Source organism: Mastacembelus armatus, chromosome 21 (genome assembly GCF_900324485.2).
Source record: "Mastacembelus armatus chromosome 21, fMasArm1.2, whole genome shotgun sequence".
Classification (NCBI taxonomy): Eukaryota; Metazoa; Chordata; class Actinopteri; order Synbranchiformes; family Mastacembelidae; genus Mastacembelus; species Mastacembelus armatus.
The window spans coordinates 16,615,124-16,638,395 of record NC_046653.1 but is presented as its reverse complement, the minus strand read 5'-3'; the positions used below and the strand labels follow the sequence as shown (position 1 = coordinate 16,638,395).

Sequence of the window (23,272 nt, the reverse complement as noted above, 5' to 3'; positions counted from 1 at the left end):
GCAATAAAAAAGACACTCCCATGTATTTTGGAGAAGATGTTTAGGCACCTCCTGTGACCTCCCCCCTGATCTCCAGCACTTGGGCTGCACTGAAGTGGTGATTGGAAAATATGTTGCACAAGGTAATGGCTATGACTTGAGTAACCAAGGTTATTTTCTATAACCACAAATTACAGACAGCCACATGCACAAGTAATATATTGTCTAGTCAGAAGCTTCAGTTTTCCATTTTATCTCCTGGCCAGCACCGGACACAAAGAGACTCTATTAATATCAGCTTTTTAGGGAAAGTAAAGCGAGGCGTTCCTGAGAAGATATTTACAGCTTTTTTCATCTTGTGTCAATGTTAAAGCAAACACAGGGTGGTCATGCATATTAGCTGTAATGACCTAGTGTGACTTAACTGCCAATCCAAGTAAGTTGTAGTTGGCTGTTTTTTTTTTAACTAATTAAATAACTAAATACTTTGGTTGTAGGAATAACTTCATTTTATGGACATTTGTTATGTTTAAGTGAAATTTATTTTTAGGGGTGTAGCTTCCCACACCCAAGAGAAGGTTTTGAGTTACACTACTATTTGCACCATAGGACTTTTGAATATTTTTCCATGTTTTGTTTTTCTCTGTCTCCATAACACCATGCATAAAAATGCATGATGCATTCACAATGGACTTTTGTCATTATTCACAGCAATAAATTACAGAACCCCACTAATTCCACACTTGTTTCAGGGATGAATGCTGGTTATTCATAAGTAAGCCAGGCAGTGATAATCCTCAAGCACTCCCTTAATCAATTGTCATGCACGACATAGACCCTCACCGTCTGAATTATTTTCAGTTTGTACTCCATAATCTTTGATAAACACTATTCATAATTGCAAAGGAATTGTGTTTTGAAGTTCAGGTAATAATGGTAGTAATGGTACACACCTCTGTTAGGCTTTCAGGCACAGTATCTGTAATTACAGTGTGTGATGAAATGTTCTTGTTGCAGTTTTTATGTATTTTTTGTCCACTAAGACCAAGTGGTTATTGTAAATCTGTAAATGAGCTATATAGATTTATTCACATTGTACATGCTGTTGATGCTTTGAGAGCCTCTACAGGAACAATGCAAAGAGTAGCTTTAAGCCAACATCAAGTTTCCTTTTGATTCCATTAAGTCCACTCTAAGCAGAAATACAGAGTAAGCAAGAGAATGATCACTGACAATGTCAGTGCACTTTACCATCTCAAGTTTCAACACTGGCTCATACAAAGGGCTGAAAGCTCCAAGTTCTCAGAGGAGCTGAGAGAGTCAGATATCTGAGACCTGACTGCATGAATGTGTTGTTTTTTTTCCAATAAAATACCTAGTTTGAAATTCATGGAAGCATCTAATGCACAGAAGAAAATCCCTTATAATTCTAGTGCAATGACAAAATCTAAAGACTACACGAGTAGATTTCATATAATTCAACATAGAGACTTTATTAGATTTAAATAACATTACACAAAAAGCTAATGAAGATAACTAAAATAACTACCAGCTGGATAATTGGCCAGTTGTACATACACATTTAAAATAGTTTTTGTGTGTATATGTGTGTGTGCGTGTGTGTGTGACATGAGGATCATTAATTTCATAAGCCACAGTAGCATTAGATCTAAAAAAAACACATTTAACAAATCCTGCACAACATCAACTCTTAGTCCAACACAGAGACTTTCCATACCTAGAATATACAAATGATAACCAGATAATGTTAATGCTAAAATGTTATGACTTGCTACATGTCCACAGTCTGACAAGTCAGAAAGAATAAAAGAGTAGTGACTGTATCAACAATCATAATAGTGATGAATCTGCACTGTCATAAGGGAGGTAGACCTGTTGAACCTCCTCCATCTGCAGCAGAAACTAGAATGGAAAACTACACATTCCCAACCACAGATAAACACGTAAGGCCTTACAGCATCGTAGCAGCACAATGACTATGTACCTCTCAAGACAGTTTTGTGGAAAGCAGCTGAGAAATTACATCAAATATTTTCACAGATTATTTTCGAAATGTTCTTTTTCAGAAAGTACAATAGTTGAAATAAGCTCTTTTCATTAAATAGACATACAGTAGACAGTTAATACCAAGCAACAGATGAGTATGAGCAATGCTCATCTGCACCTTCACCTCAAGCTAAAATGACTGTGTACATGTCGTAAAATGCGTGAAGGACACATACATACACATGCACACACTGACATACATATACTATGTATTCAAAACACACTTAAGGCAATGGTGGCCTGGAAACTGTGACCATTCAAGTAAACTGAATTGTGTTTTTGTATGCTTCTGTAACCCGTCATCCGTCTTCATCCCATAGGAGCCTCCGTATAAATGTGACACAATATTATATGATATATTACTGAAACACAAGATCAGCTCTTTTCTTCACACAATGTCACTTTACCAAAGAATATTAATTTTATATTTTTATATATAATACCTGATTTCATCACAATTCAGAATAATATGTATATTTACACACTTTAAGAGTAACACAAACGAGTAGATATTTACACAGATATGGTGGCGTCTTGCTAAAGAAGGCTTTTGTGGCTCCACATATTGTCACTGACATTCACAGCAAGACGGATGCACTAATCCAAAATAGACCCAGGAGACGGTAAACATCAACACTAACGAGACAATATCCAGACCCTTAACTCGGTCGACACAGTCTTTAATCTCCATGTTCCACAGTGTTATTTCTGCAAACCACATAGATTATATTAATAATATGGCTGAAATCTTAAACACTTAATCTTAATTGTTACAACCAGTAAGACTATATTAAAACATAACTCACTCCACAACTTGCTACAGTATATGCAGTGTACAGTGCGTTCCCCATTTGATAAGTCAGTGTGTAATTAACAAGTAATTAAATCTAATAATCTGGATTACTAAACTGACAAAGGTGGCAACTGTCTCCGGTTCTCCTGGGACCCTAAAATTCTTTGTATGGTTTTGGTAGGGAATTTGCAACCACATACATATAATATTAACTAAAACAGGTGCTTATTATTAGCTGGTGTTATCACCTTCGTGCTTTCTCATTTTAGTTTACTTATAAATTATAGTCACACAATGCTGTCTTGATGTCTTTTTACATAACCCAGCATTAACTCGTCTTGTTAACCCTTAGAAGTTGCCCATCATGCCGGCATGATGAAAAAAAGATACCAAACATTGGCATGGTAAACATTTTTTAAGGTGAAATATAGACGTAACACCCAAAGTTTTGAAAAATGACAAAAAATTTCCAGGACTCCTTAGGGTTAACATGTAGTTGGGGAAACAATTTAACATTACACTAGACTACTATGAACATAAATTCTAAGACACTGGGTTGGTTCATATGATGTAGACTCTTAAATGAAATTGCACAATAAAATGCTTATGTAATATAATGTAATGTATTTATTCTCATATAAGGCCACTCGAGGTGAGGGGTCAATAATTCTATATTTCAAATCTTACTACTGCTGAGTGGATTTGCCATGAATGCACCTGGTTGTGCTGCCCAGGCAGGCAAATTTGCTTCCCAAATATCAGCTCTGCTCACATCAAACAATTATGACCCCGCTCAAACCGCCATCCCCTGCGCTCCAGAGACTTCCTCTGCAACACCTGTGGACTTTGTCCTTATCATTCACCAGCAGCACTCCCCCTGAGCTCTACTCATGAGAGTGCTCTACAATCTGAGCAGCCGTTAGTTTCAGCAGAGAATCCAATAAAGCCCCTAAGAGCCATATGGGCAGCCACAATGGTAAAGGTAAGAGATGCCATTGCCAAGCATGGTAATGAGAAGCATGAATGGTGGTAAGGTAGTGTGGTAGAGGGAGGAATCAATCAAAACAACCAGTAACAGCTTTGGGGAGAGGGAAGGATTGTTTGAGCAGCAGCAGGGGCATAATGATCACAAAAATGACTGGGGACTTGTCAGTTTGTAAAGGGCATCTCATTGTCTTCACTAAACAAGATTGATTACTGAATGTGAGGACAGTCCCTGATATTGATCAGTGAATGTCACACACATTGTTGTGGAGACACTGGTAAATGTAAAAGTGTATGATTTAGATGAAATTATTATTAAAAAGCAGTATCACTTAACTCTACTTTTTATTTGTCCAGCTTTTGAGATATTTAAAATGTTGTTTTTTTTTGTTTGTTTTTGGTATTATGTATGCTGAATTCTGAGGAGAATAACTGTGGTTTGAGCAGCTAGATTCTCTGCTGTATGTTCACCAGCTAGCTGCTAACATTGCTAACAGTTTAGTGCAGGGTGGGTAGTGTGCTGTCTGCATGCTGCAGCTGATAGAGAGGGGGCTCAGACATGCATCTAAATACAATTCGTCATTGACCAAATGAAATCCTTCATGCAAGACTTTCCTATAGATGTGATTGTGAAGAATCCATTTTCTGTCATCACCAGAACTAATTAAAGAATATGTTGCTTATAATATGAAGCTTATGTGAATATGATCCTCAACATTCCTTGTTTTAAATAGAAATTGACATTTACAGTAACCTTTAGTCTCTCTTTTCACCTCTGTTGACATTTATCCAGACTTAAAGTGGATAAAAGATCAAACTATCGTGGGATTTGTCATCACAGGCTATTTTTTATACAGAACTTTCATTTCCATGGATAGTGTTACTGTGGTGATGATGGGAAAGAGATCATTTTTAGCATCTATCTGTAATTTGTGAGAAATATTAATGAGTTTAAGCTGAATCACTGCGTCCTGTGTGTTTATAGTAACAGGATGAGGTGAGGTGAGGAGCGAGTCATAACCTCAAATGGCACACCACGGGGAAATAAGCCTCTCACCACTTTCCACAGAATAAAAATAAAAACTAATTTCAAGTGTCATTCATGAACAACATAGATGGCAGTGTTACGGTATTCTTCTATCTGAGAAACGTTACTCACAGATGCATAAATACCTCCTGTCTCGTGTTTACTGCAGGCGAACTTCCTTCACATAATGAAATGTCTGCAGTGTCTGTCATATTTTAACAATGGGACTGTGAGATCAGACAAGCATTTCAGTTTGAAAACTACAGTATATCTACTGTGATCTAACTTTGATTTCAATGTATGTGCATATTGAAGATCAAAGTCATAGATATGAAGAGATCATCAAGCCCAGAGTCATTGTCAGCTACTACAGATGTCTGTGTGATCTTTTCTGCATTTTAAAAATAATGGGGCTTTGTTCGCCTCTCCATGCTAGACATATAAGGTAAGATAGTGCCAACATATTACAGATCCGGTGTAGGAGTAGCAGATTGATTAGCATGTGTAAGTGTACGTTTTTCTGGTCTAGCTGTGTCACCAAGATTGTCACTTGCTAGATTTTCCATAACACAGAGGTTAGAGCTCAGAACATTTTCTGGCTTAGTTCCTCTCAATCTCCTGCAATAAGCCATCAATATGACTTATATTTCAAACACAAAGGGAACACAATAAACCACAAAAGCTGCAGGCTGATGTATAATTTTCCAAAAAATGCTCACAGATGCAGGTCATACATCTATTAGTCATGAGACTGACAGCATTGTGCTTCGGTGCACTCAGTGAAATATGTTTATCCACTCAGCTTGGCAAGGTTGAGGTCATAACACAATTACTGCAGGGCTCACAGAGGTTGCCAGAGTGAGGCATGTTAGACAGGGTCTGCAGACACCGCTGGCACCTGGCTGCCATTCTGTAGCCTACAGGTGAGTTCAACAAGGACAGCAAGTCACTTGTAAATGCTGTAGCTTCATGATCCTCTCGTTAACGCTGTAGTATAGTGCTTATATGGTAACAAATATAATAAGTAATTTTTTTGTATGTATAATCTTTTGTACAACAGAATCAACACATACACATGATTCCTTAATATAACGTTACTGTATGTTCAGATCATAATTTGTAATTATGTGTAAAATGAGTTGCTTGGTTTGCTATCATAATGTTCACCAAACACCACATAGGACTATATGTACCACAGGCAGTAAAATAACAGCAGTACAGAGTGACTGAAATGCAACAGCAACACATTCCCGACTGTTTTTAACCATCCATATTAGCATGACAAAGATTAGCTGTGTAAATTAATTGGATTAAACATTATATTCTTGATAAAGACTGAATTGCCTCAGTCTAGGTTGGCTTGAATGGAGCGTCATAAATGAGCTTTTCTCCTTAAGGCCTTTAGTGTTATAGTGGTAAGCTTCGATATTTATGAGCACAGGTATGACACACAGTGGTGGGCTGTCTGTGCAGCTCTACTAATACTGTTCCATGAACTTTTATCATAGTATAAAATATCAGATCACAGTATGCCAAATTATGACACCCTGTGGTATTAATATTAATACACATTCATTTGGTATATATATCTTTTAAAAACTTCCATTCCAAGTGACTTAATCAAACTTTTTTTACATTTTTTGTTCTGCTTGTTTCTTTTGTGATAGTCAGGGGAGTTTTTTTAATATTTTTTTAATACTGCATCAGGACTATAATAATTTAGGGACTGTTAAGTAGTCTCTTAAGATAGTTCAGCTTTGCCAAATGTTCCCCACAAAGTGCTGGGTACTAAATTGATCAGCCAGTCGTGCTTATTTATCAATTTAAGTGTTAAGTCACCATTTTCACAATTGCTGCTGTGTTCAGCTTTAGTGACACAATTTAAAGGAATATTCCAACATACACAGGAATATCCAGCTCTAAAAACTAAACAACAAAAAAAGGTGACAAGCATTTCAAGCTTACAACCACACGCAAGGCATCAGCACTCTCTCTTCTCTCTCTCTGTCAAGTTAATACCACTGAAGTATTTTCTGTGAATGCTGTGCCATGTAAAACCGACAACCTACTAACTTATCAGTTCAACTCTGGAAGAAATTTTTAACATCTGAGGAGGATTTTCAGTTTATGTAGCAGATTCTTTTCGTCTTTAAACTCCATTTTTAGGCCCCCACAGATTACAGCTTGCTTGCGATTGTGGTGCCATGATAAATGAGGCAAATCAACAGCAGACAAATGTAACATGGTATTTAGCAGCAGGCACTTAGTCCACAAGGCAATTGCATTATCATCTGTAACACAGACAAACATTAACAACTGACTGCAAAATATAAAACGTAATTTAAAAAGTACACAGCAAATGCTCGTCCTATTGTTAAAGCTACATAATGACTAAGTTATCAAGACTTCCCTTGCAAACCATTCAGCTCTCCACTACACAGATTCGCTTCATTATGCACACACTCGGACACACATCTCATCATAAACATCTAAGCAAATGGTCTGCCTTGGTTCACTGTGTGAAGATCTATGCTATATTCTGTTTTGTGCTTTTTCAGTATAGCCATGGAGGTATTTACACATTAAATGATCTCCATATTATTTTACTCACAGCCATAACTGAAGCTTCTATACTGCTACATTATATAGCCTGTTTTATCGCTGCACATTGTTTCTACTATTAGAACAGAGTTGGCCTAAAGACAAAAGATGCTGGGTGCTGGGTTGCTGTAGTAACTGTCTCTTCTGCATTGAACCTGTATCTATCTGCCTCAGCAGGTTCCCATGGTGCTGACAGTAGTGTAACTGAATTTAGATATGGATGCTCCTGTTGCCATAACATCTTCCTCATTGTCCCGTAGCCCACGACGACGATGACGATGGCAAGGTGCAGTGCAGCATGAGAACGTGGAAAGCAGAGCTTTGCGGAAACGTGTGTTCATGAAGCAGTAAATAATTGGGTTGACACAGGCAGAAGTGTAGCACAGCAAGTGGATAAAAGCGATTGGGGCACCTGAGAGGGCATGTTTGGCAGAGATGTCATCAAAAGCCCGCCAGGTATTGGCACAGTACAGTGGCATCCAGCAGAGAAAGAACAGGACAACAATAACTACCAGCATGCGGATGACTCGCTTCTTAGCCTCTAGCTTGGCCTCAGATGTATTGCTGCGTGGTCTTTCTGCCTTGCTTGCCCTGGCTGATGCAGCCATGGTGGACATCTCCATTGAGTGTGGCCGCGGGACGATATTAACGTAGCAACCATCTCCATCATCGCTGCCACTAGACACAGTGGAGGTCAGACCATTCTTCACATCTGTGTGCGAAGGCGGTGGAAAAAAGGAGGGAATTAAAATACTATAAGATTAACTGAAAGTCTAAGTCATTGTCTGGGTACATGCTCACATGTCTCACTAGATCCCAAGACTTGAGAGTAGATTCCCGGTAAAGTGATAGCTGTTTACCCATACTATAGATATGTGTTTCCACTTCATTTACTCTAAACATAACCAATTGTGTCCTATGATGTTACTGTGTGCATACGAGTAACACTTACCTTATTCATTCAGAGAATTCACACAATAAACATTGTACTGTATCACACTTTAAATTTGACTATAAGCAGCCAAAGTACCAGGGCTTAGTGACAACACATCCAACCATTTGTTTTGCACTAATCCTTTAACTTTAAAAAAGAGCTGCTCTGTTTATTTTAAAGAATGGTACAGTATATAGTCGTTTTTGCTGAGCCAGAGTAATCGACCGTCACCGATATGACAATGTATTGCTGAAATGCAAAAATTTGGCTTTCCTTCTATGCTCTAAAACAGTAATAAGAGCCAAAAGGTAAGCAAATGCAAACAGGAACTGGTACTATAGAGAATCTAGACACATATGCACTTCACTAAAGTACTCCCGGATTATTAAATAAAACGCATTTTCAAAGAGGTTATTTTAAAATCTCTGAGAAAGCTCTTTATCATTTCCCTCTAATTTCATGTTTTTACGCCACACTTTTCTCAAGCTCTCTCTCTTTTTTTTTTTTTTTTTTTGTGGGAAACCTCTTTATGTCTGAGACCAAACAGATGGTGATGTCCAAGCCAGCAGCTGTCAGCCAATTCCATCCCTTAATGGAGCACCAGCTAACACACAGTCCATGCTGCTGTCATCCCAGACGCACTCTTATATGGATACAAAAGGTTAGTTTTCACTTAATCTATGGACATTAACAATAATTATGGCACTAATTCAATTCTTGTGATTAAAATGAACCTCCTCTTCATTGATAAAAATCATGCAAAATATACATATATAAAAAGATTAATGCTAAGATCTACTGCTACTGTTTAGTATGTGCTCTGTTTAAAATAATAAGCCAGTGTACTGCAGTAATTCACAATACATCATCATCTCGAGACATTTTATGTAGAAACCCCACAAATCCCTTGTGAGCAAGAACCTGGCAACTGTGCAGAGGAAAAACTCCCTTTAACAGAAGAAACCCCCAGCAGATCCTGGCTCAGTTTGGGCGCCCATCTGCCTCGACTGGTTGGGATGAGTGTACTGGTTATAACATGTAATAGTTGTACAGGTCAGTTATTACACATCTGATATGTACCATGATCTGTTGGTTTGACACTATCTGAAAAACAAAAAGAAAACTTACTGGAAAAGCTGATGGAGCTTTGCCACTTGTATCAATTCACAACCATGCAGTAAGTATTAAAGGGTTACCCTTCACAATACATGTGTTTCCACATATACTGAGCATGATCTTACCAGTAGAGTCCTTTTTCTGACCCATCTCAAACTGGATGCCTCTGTAAAGCTCCCTCGAGATCAGTCCATAAGCCACAATCATCACCACCCCTGGGATTGCAAACAGCACAAGCAGTAGCAGAATATACCTAAAAGAGACACATGAAGAAAAAGTACACCTAAGGAAATTATGCAAATCTGGTCATTCCAGATTGTATATTTGAAATGTAATTAGCATACTGTTAGAAAAATGATAGCATAGTCTTGCTGTCATATGAAAATGCTCAGGTAATCAATTTAATCTACATAGGTGTAACAGTTTTCTATACATACATACAAAATTTAGAGTTTAGATTGTTCTTGACCTGTACAAAAGGAAATGTGTAATTTCCAGTTACCTGGTTTGGAAATAAAGTCAGTTGGACAGACAAAGGAGACCAAGAATTGTTTTATTTATTCAGCAAGTATTTTGTCATTGTGGTGTGAAAAAGACTCTTCTTTCTGTCAATACATTCAGAGCAGCTGCAGCTGCTGAAAAATTACTTTGTACATTTCTCAAGTGGGGATTGATTTTTCAGAAAACTGTTGCTGAGTGTGAGTCAGATGTAAGAGTAACACATTAGACACACAAACTATGTCTAGTACCCATTCACAGATGAATTTACCTATATTGTAAGTGTGCCTGAAATCAGAAAAAGACTGCACTGAAGTACATCCAAAATCATAATTTTCAACTGTGCACAAATGCACACGCATATATAAAATGTTTTTTTGTTCCATTTTAAGTCTAAAACAAACACACGCTGAAACATCCGTCTCTTCTCTTCATCTCCCCCAATGTTTCTATTAAACCACCCAATAAACAGAAAGTGAAGGCTGCTAAGATCTGTTATTTCCAAGTCCACACATGGAAATAAATGAGATGTTTCAGTGTAGCGTGCAGGTACACGGACACACACCCCTCAGTCATAGATGTAGTTCATCTAAAGTTTAATACAAAACAGCACACTGTCCTGAGAGCAAACACTGGGAGAGGGTTGACGTCAAGTTTTATACTAAGTTGCAGTTTATGTTCTGCTGTGTACTCAGATATAGACATTTAACTGATGAAACCTGGCAAAAAATAAATAAAAAAAATAATAGCAAGTTATAAACACGGTTGACATTTCCCTTCAACCCATAAAGAATGAAAATAACCTATGATGATATAGTATAAACCAACAGTGTACCCTGATCCAGGAGTAGGACTTGTATCCATGTAGCTTAATGTCCTTCCAGGGATCAATGACAAATAAAGGTATCTCATTTATTTTACTCAAGAACTGTACTTATGTAGAATATGAAGATATTTGTATTTGTAATTCAAAGCCTTAACACTCACCAAGCCTGCTCTGCAGTTGCAAGTGGCCACTTGTGGCGACACTGGTGTGCTGTAGTGTTGTCAGGGCGCTGAAAAGACTCCAGGTGGCTGATTATTGGATAGGGCACCATGATGATGAAGGCCAGCACCCATGTAGCAGCAATCACCCGATAGGCATGGGAACGGGTCTGCCACACCCGTGATTTCAGGGGGTTACAGATGGCGCTGTAGCGCTCAATTGCTATGGCAACCAAGCTAAATGTGGAGATGCTGACTGATACGCCTGAAGGAAAACAAAACAGATTATTTAAAAGGTAAGTAAACAAGTATGCTACTGTCTGTTCTCAGATATCTTTCTTTTAGCTTGCTCAATGAAAAGTTATTGGAGCCTTGTGTTCTGAATAGAGTTTGGAACTGTAATAAAAGTAACAAAAACATGTTTGTGCACATAATATCTGCAATCATAACTGAGAACAAAATGTGGTGATCTGTGGAGGCTTGTTTGTATATTAATATACTGCAAGACGGGGAGGTAGGAACGGCTATCTAGGTCTGAGGGAAATCATGTTGGCCTATGCCAGTGTTATCTACCATCTCCCTCCTGACATGGCAAGACGGAAATTACTCTTTACCTCTCCTCCCTACATCTACAAACCGTGTGTGTGTGTGTGTGTGTGTGTGTGCAACCAATCCCTTGGGTTTGTCCAGTTTTCATCATTGCATCATGATGAAGGTCCTCCCTTATTCTCAAGATCTGAACTTAGTTTAATCCACTTTCTTCTGCACAATGATTTTTCATTTATTTCCCCTTTTTTCTCAATGTAAGTATTGTATCTTCTCACATCTTAATTCTGAACATTTCCATTGACTGAAATTCCCTTTGGTATACTGTACATATTTCAATCTTCCATCAAAAGACAAATGACCTGCCATTTATAAGTGCTCAATCCAAAACCACTGAAATACAGCTAAAATTCGGTTAGATTGGATATAGATGGCTGCGATAGCCTGCCGATCTGTTCGGGGTGTACCCCACCTCTCGCCCAATGTCAGATGGGATTGACCCAAGATGGGTATAGATATAGATGGCGTGTCACAGCGGATTCCACTGAAAACGCTCTTGATATGAAACAGAGGTTACAGCAAAGGCTTATTGCTCACATTGTAAAGATTATACATATAGCTTAACACTATCAGAGAGTTTGAAATATCAGCCCACTCTATATGTGCAGCTCAACACTATTATCTAAAGATTAGAGTGAAATTGGTGCGATGGTTCTCTTTTGACGGCTTATTTTGACCAACAATATAAAGGACACAACCTCTGAAATTGGTTCGTTTAACCCAGTCACACTAGACGGATATCAGCAGTTTATCTAGGAGACACAGTTTTCCTGCTGGAGATTTTTGGAACAAATAAACTAAGGCTTATTTTTTTAGACAACTAAAAATAAGTGAAAAGTGTTTGCAAATAACTACGATACCTACAACATACATTTTTATTAATATACTGGCATGTCCCTGTATAATATGATTTATGCTTGTAAAAACGCATGTAGTTGACATTGTAATATTATTAGTTGGTTAGGGATTAGAAAAATATACTATAAATACATCAGTGGGAGAAATATTCTGCTGCAAAACGCCCCCTTTCCCTCATCACTCCCTCTTCTCTCACCCATGAGATAGGACACTATCTTGCACATGGCGGCTCCAAAGACGAAGTCCTTGAGGATGCTGGGGATGAGGGTGAAGGGCATGCAGAAGACGGCCATCATCAGGTCACTGACAGCGAGCGACAGTAGGAAGGTGTTGGTCACGGTACGCATGCGCTTATTGACTGTCAGCACCACGATGATCAGCAGGTTGCCGAACACACTCAAGAAAAAGATGAGTGAGTAGAGAAGGATCCGCAGTGTGTGGTCCTCATCTGGTATAGAAAAGGACAGGGAGGAGCAAAGGCGATGTTAGTGTGAATATATTAGTCCCGTTGAAAAAACGTATCGGGTCTGTTTTACACAATCAGTCTGATCATACTGTCTTTACTAATAGACAATAGAAACACTGAGGCCTTAAAACTGAAGTTTCTCATTTTATTTATGGCGGAGGACTCTGCAGTACTTGATGGTTAGAGATAATCCTAACACCTGATGTTGCATAAAGGCTTCTGCTTTTATGACAACCCAACAGTTAAGACATCAGCTACCACCATACAGTATGTCAATTTTTGAACAACCTTTATTTTAAACTTTTGCCAATGATGCATCAACCCAACTGGATACTTTGTCTAAGCTGCTAACATTAATATTTTCCACCTTTAATGCATTGCAGTGGCCTCAATCTTAAATGCAAAATACTGTAAAATAATATTACAGCCTGCAGCCCAAAGTTTGCATGTGCCTTCAGCCATTAGCAGCTTCATTGAATCATATCCTGTTATGTTTGTGTTAGCTCTATCCTCACTAATGTGTACCCTCACTGAACACAACACCTTTTATGGGGTTATCTAGTCACATCACGCACACATAAACCCAAACTGTATTTTACTCAGTTGTAGAGGTATGTGCAATCAAACACATTCAAGCCAGATCACCAGATAATACTGCTCCAGCAGCAGCTCCTCAAAAGGCACAGTTCTCTGCAAAACCATATAGAGCCAGTCTGTTCCCTGCCAAAATTATTGCTAACTCTTTTTTCCATTTTAATTTCACTCATCCAGAATATTTTATCAGTCTTTTTTTCCATTTTATCCAACTTAAGAGGTTTCTGCAGTTTGACTTTTATCCATCAATTTGCTCTTTCCTTTCTCAATTAAAAGTAGAAAGGAGTAGAAAAGAGTAGAAAGACAGTAACAGAACAGCGAAGGCAGCCACATAGCCACACCAACATGTTTTCATTTCAAGATGTTTCATTTGGCCACTTGTCATCTTTAATTGTGAAGAATTATATGTGATTTTTTTTTCTACCACTCTGCAGGTTATTTTTAATAACCACACATGATTGAGTCTCGACATCAAATTCATCAAAGACACAATCAGGCTTTTCCCAAGCCATATGACAGACACAGGGTTCATATATCAAAGTATATGATGCTGTATCACTAAAGTGATTTAATGCTCCCAACCCAGCCACTCTGAAATGTTTTTATACGACTTGCAGATTTAGTGAAGGATTCAGGTTCAGCTTTGTCAGCAAAAATCAGTAATTCAGTCTGTGTCTCATTTCTCCCTCTCAGACACACACATACAGCCTTCCCATCTAATGACATGCAGCTTCACCATCTGTCTCAAACACTCCTATGCAAATAAAAAAAGCACTAACTTCTAATATGGTGGTTTCTACTGACAGAACACTAAGGTTTCTTCACAAGAACAGGCTTGCAAATGGCAGCAACTACAAGAGTTGGATTTTGTGCTTGTGATTGCATTAGGCTGCACATACAGAACATCTGCATAAGTATGATAAAAAAAAAAAAAAAAGGGCAAAAAATTATTGATAAGAGAAACAAACCAACACGCTCTCCCTTATCGGTGTCTTTCTCTCACTCTCTTGTCTAATGAAATATGTTACACTGGCTTCTGCCTAATTGAAGCCATTTAGCTTTCCTGGGTTTTCAGTGTCTGTGAGGGAAACACTGATAACTCCCTCTGCTTATTTACGATTTTCTTCAGGCCAGAATTTCCAATAGCTGTTTCTGCTCACGTGTGTAGGCTTTTGTATTAATCACCCTGCTCAGTAGTGTTCTACCTGCACTCATTGTCTAATTTGTAGCACATATTAGTATTTCTGCTACATAAATGGAGTATTCTAACACTAAATCAGATTTAAATCTGAAATTAATATTGTTGTCTCATGCTCAGGTTTGAACAGAGTATTTTCTTTTTAACAGAGGTGATACACATAGACAGGTCTACAGTCTCTCTACAGGCTCTTATAGTTTTACAGAGTGAATTTAGCATCTAAAAGATGATAATCCACCCACCCACACATTGTCACATTGTGTTGTACATTGTTATGATAATAATATTAATTCTAGTCACTTCAAAGTCATAAACTAATTAGGAAAAATTGAAAAAGTTGCTAATATAAGTCATCTGTTTAATATAAAAACCCTAGTTTGACTTCAAAGTGAAATTTATCTGCCATTGTTGCAGCAATAGTGTGTCATAGCTCTGGCTCAATGTGTTGATCCTGATGTGGTTCAGTTATAGTTTCTCACCACCTGTGACACAAATGTCTTATCTGGAGAGCCTCAGTACAGACTAACAAACATTAATGTTACTCTTACAAAATACAAAAAAAAAAAGACTGTTGGGTAGCTGAAGTGTATGAGCTAATGTGGGGTTTATTTTTTATGAATTTATTAAGCTCACTAAACCTTACACCAGATATATTAAGTTCTAAAAGGACCGAGTGAACTAAAGCTGTGGATCTACCTCTTGTCGCTCCAAAAACAAAATACTAATTTGGCAACATAGATACAGATCTCAGATAAAGAGTTTATTGTTTTAGGAAATAATATAATGGGCTTTCTTGTAAAGATCTTCACTGACATGTTTCTAGTAATAAATGCACACCTGCTTTAAGCACAAAAAGCATCTTAGGAACAAAAGCTACCTGGTTAAAAGGATGTAGCTTTAGTCAAAATGCTCATCAATTGAAAAAACTGGGATCAATTTCTTTTTTACCGCATTTCCTCCTTTGCTTGTGATGTGACTACTGCGCCTACTAGAGGTCACCTACTTACCACATCTGTACTGAGGCGCCTCCTCAGACATATTTATAGACAGGATAATGACTGATAATAGCCGCCGAATTGTAACACTTGATTTGGCTTAATGTGAATTACAAAAGCACCATGGATGTGTTTTGTTGTAGTAAAATACTCCATAGACATACTACATTAAACATAATAGCTACTACAATACGTACTACTACAGCTTTAGAGGAGAAAGTAAGTCACTACAGAAACCAACACTGACCATTTGGTGAGGTTTTGTTTGCGCTCTGCTGCACCAATTATTTAGAGTGCTATATTAGGCTTAAAGAGCCCAGTGACAGAAGGGAAGCCTGTAGCACTGGAGGTGTGGGTAGCTCATTCACAAGTGTGTGGTGCCCATCCACTATGTCTGACCACTGACTCTGGCATGCAGTCTGCTCTCTGTTTACACACCAGAGGCGGTAAGAACAGCTGAGCAGGTTGCGGGAAAAAGGGACTTTGTCATAACTTCCAGAGGTTTTGTGCTTCAAATTCTCTCATTTAGACAGATCAGTGTATACTGCTTCATACTGCATACAGTATTTATCCATCACCTGTGCATACTATCTCAGTAATGTATCTTTAGTTACATCACATAGAGCTACATACAGTCTGTGATATTAGACACTGTACATACTGATACATGTTTTACATAGTTCAGTTCAATTATACAAACTTGGAACTTTTCCACCTCATCAATTCTAACACATTATTTTACCAGCAAATTTAGGGACAAATTCTCTTAAACCATTTAAGAGATTCAAGTGAAAAGTTAACTGCAGTGGCAGAGGCTATTATTAGCTACTCAGAGACAGTGGATGAATTAATGATGCAGTTTGTATTTCATCCATGAATATTTAAGATTTCATTTGTTTCTATCACTCAGTATACCTTAGTGAACATTATATTGACTACATATTAGATTCCCCTTCTCTAACATGCTTTTGTATGTTGCTTTTTTTTTTCCAGGTGGCCTTTGTGTTGCTGCACATATCAGAGAAAAGCCACCCCCTGCTCCTGTAAGAATGAGGTATTGGTAAATGTCAGAGCTAGTGGCCAATCCAGCGTGGTAAATGTCATCTTGGCCTTGTCACTAAGCCAACTTCACCCGGGAACAGTTGACAGAGGCACTGAACGAAATCACTTTCTGTTGACTGACAGACCACATAACACGTGATCCCAGCACCCCTGGTCACGGCAGTAGGAATACATAACAACATGTTGGTAGCTTGGCATGTATTAAACACCTCAGCTCTCAACAGGCAGAGTGAGATGAAAGGGTGTGAGTGCTGGAGAATGTACACAATAGGAGAGGTGGAGCACTGAGAGAAGGGGGAATGGAAAGCAGAGCAGGGTGCTATTTATTTTTGTCTAAATGTCTAATAGGAATAAACTGCTTTGTTTCTGGCACTGACTGATAACCTTTTTTTTTTTTTGTTTCTATCATCATCAACTCCAAATTACTGGTTGGTTATTGGTGTATGATAGACTGCACCACAGCCAGCCATTGTAGATAACATAAACATTGTATTAACTACAACTATATCATCATTTACCTGTTTCTTGTACAATAAACAAGATGTGATATGCATCCTTCAAAACCAACGTCATATCTACAGGAGGGGGTCAAACGAAGTGCCATGACGCACTTACAGCGTCTGCAGGTTTGGTCAAATACATTCAATGTGTAAACATCTTCAAGCTGTTTTTGTATGGCTGAGGGGTTGATGTGAGCACTGATGGTCAAAATCCTACAAAAACGTATCGTTTAAACACTGAAATGTTTCACATAGATAACATATTGGGAGCATTTGACACTACTTAAAAGACACTTCAGGGATTTAGAGATTTACTTGCATAAAAATGGGGAATGTACATTGGATAGATTTAGAAAATATTGTTTTTGGCTTTCCCTTTCTGGTAAAGGTCTCTCAAACTCCAGCAGGTTTATGCCTGGTGAAATCATTAGGGTTATTCACTCCAATTTGACCAAGCTCCTCCAGAGGCACAGACAATATCACAGACATTAAATATGCTGTTTTAAACTTGATGATGACAACACTGCATATGTTCTCTGCCACTGTAGTAACATAAGTAAAATTAATAAATGTTTTGGCAAGTCTGACCTATAATTCATCAGAAAAAAAATGAAGAATCCCTCTGATAAGAATGAAAAACTGCCAGCTGTGTGTGGGTAGTCTATGGTGCATGCCTTGACATCTGCAGTGTAGTGAAAAATAGGTGCTACTGAGTGGAAATCTGACTGTGACTTAACTCAGTTTCCTCCATAAACACAGTGCGACAGACTGAAGGACAGGGAGAGTAGATAGAAGGAATGAGCAAATGTGGTGGCAATGTAATCGATTTCTGGAGCGACGGTGTGAGGAACGGTGGTGACAGCTGCCACATAAGGTCAGACATCTTCATTTTTCTCTTTAGATGCTGAGCTTAGATGGAGATGGGTGTTAGGACCTGTTAGGAGATACAGTGGGGTTGCAGAACAGAGGGATATAAGGCAGTAAAAACCCTGACTGGAAAGAAGCGATACAGATATAATGAGTGACACAACGTGTGGGTGAAATAACTTAATAGTGCAGCATAAAAATGGCTCCAATTTTCACTATACTGCAGCGAATCTCACCAGACATGAGACACAGTGGTCTTAATTTGTACTTGTCAGCTGTGTCCTTTGCAGCTTTGTAATTTGCAGTGGACTGATTTTGCTCTGTATATTGGACCTTCTCATGCCTGGGTGCTTAAAATGACTCATTGCCAGCATGTGTAAAAGAGGTAAGAGTGGGAATGACAACAGGTGAGTGAAGTCATTCATTATACGATACAGTGTGTGTCAACAGTTAGGAAACTCATGTCTCTCACTTATGATGTTGACTTGTCAACAACGCTCAATGGCATAATGATGGTGCTCAATCTCAATCTCTGCTGTGCATTTTATTCACATGCAGCCCACACACACACACGCCTCGTCAACACCTAGAGACACTGACGAACAACTGTTGGGGATAAAATTAGTAAGTGTTGATTGATAGCCGGTGGAATTTTTGACTAATGTTCTTGTTCACAAGCTCAAGTCAAGTCAGTTTAATTTTTTTTTTTGTTTTAAATCTCTAAAACATACAAAGTGCTATATGACATAGACATAGACTCATCGAGGCAGGTGCATGGAAATGTGACAGTGCAGCCACAGTATGAATCCATCAGATTTTGTTTTTAATGAATAAATCCTGCATGGCCAGGATTTGGTTTCTGACCGTGACAATCTCTATCTTTCTCTCTGCTCTTTGACCTATTTTCATTGCAAGGCTATGCTGAATATTTTCCCTTAAAATGAAGCCTTAGCAAAACCAGGACCAGCACATCTGGATATCATAAAAAAGCCCCATCAATAATTGATTCCTGTTCTGTTGTGCCATCACCATAGATTGCAAAGCTGCCAAAATATTTAGAGGGGCCTGTTTAGCAAGTTTATGATTGTCATATAAAATAAACATTTACAAATATGCACAAAAATTCAGTGATTGAAATTTACCCTCATTTGAAATTAAGGATTACTTGTAATTGATATTTGAAGGAAAACTACAATAAATCTTCTTGCAGCATAGCTGAGTTTTGCCTTGTTGTGATGAACAGCTATGGAGGTTAAGTCGTGAAGTCAATTTATATAACATCTTTCCACAGCAGACGTCATGAACTGTGACCGACACCCACCCTGCTGTGTGACCGCTCACCTCTGTGTTTCACACGCTGAGGTATGAGGAGAGTGGACGCGTTGCCGCAGGTGATGTTCGATGTCTCCAAGCTCTCATTACCTGCCCCGCTCTGTAGAGCATCAGTCTGCGCTCCGACGCACTCGACGGGCATAGATGACTCGTTTCCCCCATAGAGATCCATGTTTTCGATGTAAGATTGTTTCTAAGGTTACAAAAAGTTCAAATTGGACCTTCTGTCAAATCTCGCTTGATCCTCTAAAATAGTAAAAGAACCAAACTCTGCATCCATATAATCCATATGACTCGGTCTAATAAATGCATGAAGTTAACGCTTCCAACTTCCAAAACGAAAACAAAAAAACTGTGATTTTTATCCCGTGTTTACATGTCTTTCACTTGGCATTACGCGCGTCCATCATGCGCCGACGCGCACCAAGAGAGAGGAGGAGCGCGGCGCACTGCTGCAACTTCGCCAAGTGAACCGCGTGGAGAGAGCGACTGAGCGCAGAGTGGACGACTAGTGTCTTATAGGGTGGGTGGTGCGACTGTGTGTGTATGTGTGTGAGGGACAGACATGAAAAAATGCTTAAACCACAATGATGTTTAAATTGATGTTTTAACTAATCCAGATAAATCATAACGTACAGATTAAATATGGCCTAAACATGTGCAGATATTCATGAGGTAGCAAGTATAATCATATTGAACATTTTCTATATATATATTTTTTTTTTTTTTTTTTATATATATATACCCTATAGTTGCCCTGTGCGGATAACAGAGGTTTTTGTTTGAAATGATTAAGCAAAGAGATAATTAATTTGTTAAGATATGAAAATAAAAGCAGATGGCATTGTGGGGGTTCCACCTCATTAAACTGCCTCCAGTGTAATGAGTTGGAAGCAGTACAGTAACATTGTCTTAAAGAATAAGAATGTTTTTGAGTGAAAATTCCCAACACCAGCTCCCAGATTTGATTATATTTATCATTCTGTCATAAATAAAAAGTGACAGGCATAAGATTTATCTCTTCAGCTTTAAAAAAACAAACATAGTGCAGAATCTGATATAAAACTTCAGGGCAATTTAAATTGAGCGCAGAGACAAAACATATAATGCACAGGCATTATGATCCAATAAGCAGTTCCACTTTTTCATATGGAAAGTCCAAAACATCTGGCAATTTTGTGTATAAATTAAATCATCAACGCTGCCACCTTCTTCAAGCTTTGGTGAGCTGATGCCCCCTTTAGTAAAAATGCCAGCGGTGTTTTTACAGGCACACCACCGCCCCCATGTGGTGTGTGAGGGCACGTCCTGTCTTTGCCATTTAGATGAACAAATTGCTGTGTTGATAAGGAAGAATATGGTCTGCAGAATATATAGATCGGCCTACATGTTCCATGCTCAGTCCTTTTTTTTAATAATCTGAAAATAATAACTTTGCTTATAATTAAAATCATAATTCCCTTATCAATCCATCTCCTAGAAGAAACTAATTAAATTATATCATATTAAAATATTTCTAAGTTTTTTCAGTTTCCTTGTTTTGTGTTTTTACCATCCTCTGACTAAAACTCATCATCTTTAGTCCATCATCTACACCTGCTTATTCCTATTTAGGGTCACAGGGACCTGCTGGAGCCTATCCCAGCTCTCTTTGGGTGAAAGGCAGGGGTCCACCCTGGACAGGTCACCAGTCCATCACAGGGCCACATAGAGACAAACAATTTCACACACTCACACTCACTCCTATGGGCAATTTAGAGTCACCAATCAACCTGACATACATGTTTTTGGACTGTGGGAGGAAACTAGAGTACCTGGAGAAAACCCACACAAGCACAGGGAGAACATGCAGACTCCACACAGAAAGGCTGCTGCTGGGTTGTAAATATCATTAGGATATTTACTATAGTAACTTAACACTGACTGTATAAGCAGTCTGTCCTTTATTGTAATGACACAAATCAAATCAAGAAATTGACCTGATCTCACTGTAGTTTCTGCTCGTGTCAGCAATGACATCTGTCATAGTGATTCACATTTAAGAAATTAGGTACATAAATTAATGATTATTATTATTATTATTATTATAAACACAGGAAGGAAACAGGAAAATATAAATAAGTTCATAACTATTATGTTCTGATTACTGAGTGATATACATATTTAAGTTTATATCAAGATAATCAGATTTCTATTACAATTATTTAAAAAATGTTTGAAATAATGAATAATATCACTATACATGACTGAATTATGTTATTAAAGGCAGGAAGTCTAAATAAGAATTTAAATAACAAATTACCTTGTTTTGACCAGTTTATCTACCTGTATTGTTATGATGTACTGGAAATGAGCCTTAGGCCTTGACAGGTGACAGTGGAGGGACTGTGCCTTCTATGCTACTTGTACATTTGGGAGTCTGAAATGTCGCTGCTTTCTGAGGCACATTATTGCTGTGGAGAGTGGGGACCATCTGCTTGGCTTCTGAATTCTCAAATGACTCCTTGAGAAAAAGAAATAGACCAAAAAAATGAACCATTATTTCAAGTGGCCCACCTCTAATCTATCTCCTGGTGTAATTAGCTGGCTTGGGCAGGTCATGTGCAGAGCCACTTACCCCAGATAAACAAGTCATGTGACGATGCCAATCAAGTTGAAGAGAAAGACTAGTGCTCCCTGTTGACAGCAGTAATCATAAACTAGCATGAATTGTTGATTACTGATGCTCCACTGCTGATGAAGACAGGTTGGTGATAATCACTTCTGGAGTACTACTTTACTTCTCATGTCTGCACCTTCTGGTGCTACATACATATGCTTTGCTGTCATTATGGTAAACACCACTGAGATTATGTTCCAGATCAAATAAACAGCTGCAGCACTGGGGGATTCATCAATGCATGCAGTCAGTGTCACAGACTGGCAAACACAGGTTGATGACTTAGGGTAATGGATTGTGAATGCATCAGTGCTAAGCTAAGCTGAAGAAGATATCTGTCTCCTTCTCTGATTGCGGCTCCTATACACCACTGGGATCGATTGTTCAAATATGGCTTCAGATCAGTAGGAAGTGTGTTCTTGCAGGTATGGTGGTGTGCATGTTATAATGGCTCCCCCTCACATCACCAAACCATCAGTAGTCATAAGTGCCTGCTCTGGAGGTACATACACCTGACTCTGTTTTGTGTGCACAGGAAGTGAGACTGTCGCCCCCAGGCCTGCACACATTCTTCAATTTCCTGCTGTTGTTTTCAGTTTGTGGCCGGTAGTCTCACACCCCCATGTTTTTGAGGGTTTTCTTTGTTTGTTTGTTACACGAGTGCAATGTAAAAAAACAGAGATGAACATAACAGTGCCACCAAAGACACATTTTTCATCTAACATAGATAATTTCATTAAAAAGCTAAAGGGGGCAACCTCCTGCATGATGAATCACCAAGCTTTACATGGCTATTGGCTCCTGATACCAGCTACAGTACATTAGTATATCTTCCTGATAATATTTTTTTCTACTTACTTCTTTTTAAGCTGGAGGGTTGTGGAGTGATGTTTAATGATGTATGGTCATTCAGTGGTTAGCAATGTCACCTCACTACTACAGTAGAAGGCTCTGGATATGAACCGGTTTGACCCTGCAGCCTTTCTGTGTCTTGTTTGTAGTTTCCCTGGGTGCTCCAGCTTCCTCCCACAGTCCAAAAACATGCAGTTTAGGGTTAGGCTAGTACATGACTCTAAATTGCCCATAAGTGTGAATGTGAGTGGTTGTCTATGTGTCAGCCCTGTGACTGGTGATTTGTCCAGTGTCTACCCT

The 23,272-nt window shown here is 38.5% G+C and overlaps 1 protein-coding gene across 1 annotated transcript; it reads right to left on the bottom strand.

Moving 5' to 3' along the window:
* Nucleotides 1–1,595: 1,595 nt before the first annotated feature.
* On the bottom strand, nt 1,596–22,367 carry cckbrb (cholecystokinin B receptor b). The gene is made up of 7 exons (XM_026294902.1): nt 22,079–22,367; nt 21,787–21,964; nt 19,471–19,654; nt 12,644–12,895; nt 10,987–11,248; nt 9,627–9,754; nt 1,596–8,163 (listed from the first exon to the last, which is right to left on the bottom strand). The coding sequence occupies exons 3-7, from the start codon at nt 19,631–19,633 to the stop codon at nt 7,622–7,624; spliced, it is 1,347 nt and encodes a 448-aa protein (XP_026150687.1). The 5' UTR covers nt 19,634–19,654; nt 21,787–21,964; nt 22,079–22,367; the 3' UTR covers nt 1,596–7,621.
* Between the last annotated feature and the right edge of the window lie 905 nt (nt 22,368–23,272).

Excerpts from the sequence above, each read along its gene's own strand:
- cckbrb (XM_026294902.1), bottom strand. The coding sequence starts at position 19,633 with ATGGATCTCTATGGGGGAAACGAGTCATCTATGCCCGTCGAGTGCGTC. Across the intron at positions 12,896-19,470 it reads TCAGCGTGTGAAACACAGAG|ATGAGGACCACACACTGCGG; the intron begins GTGAGCGGTCAC and ends TTTCTATACCAG. Across the intron at positions 11,249-12,643 it reads GATAGTGTCCTATCTCATGG|GCGTATCAGTCAGCATCTCC; the intron begins GTGAGAGAAGAG and ends GTTTTCCTTCAG.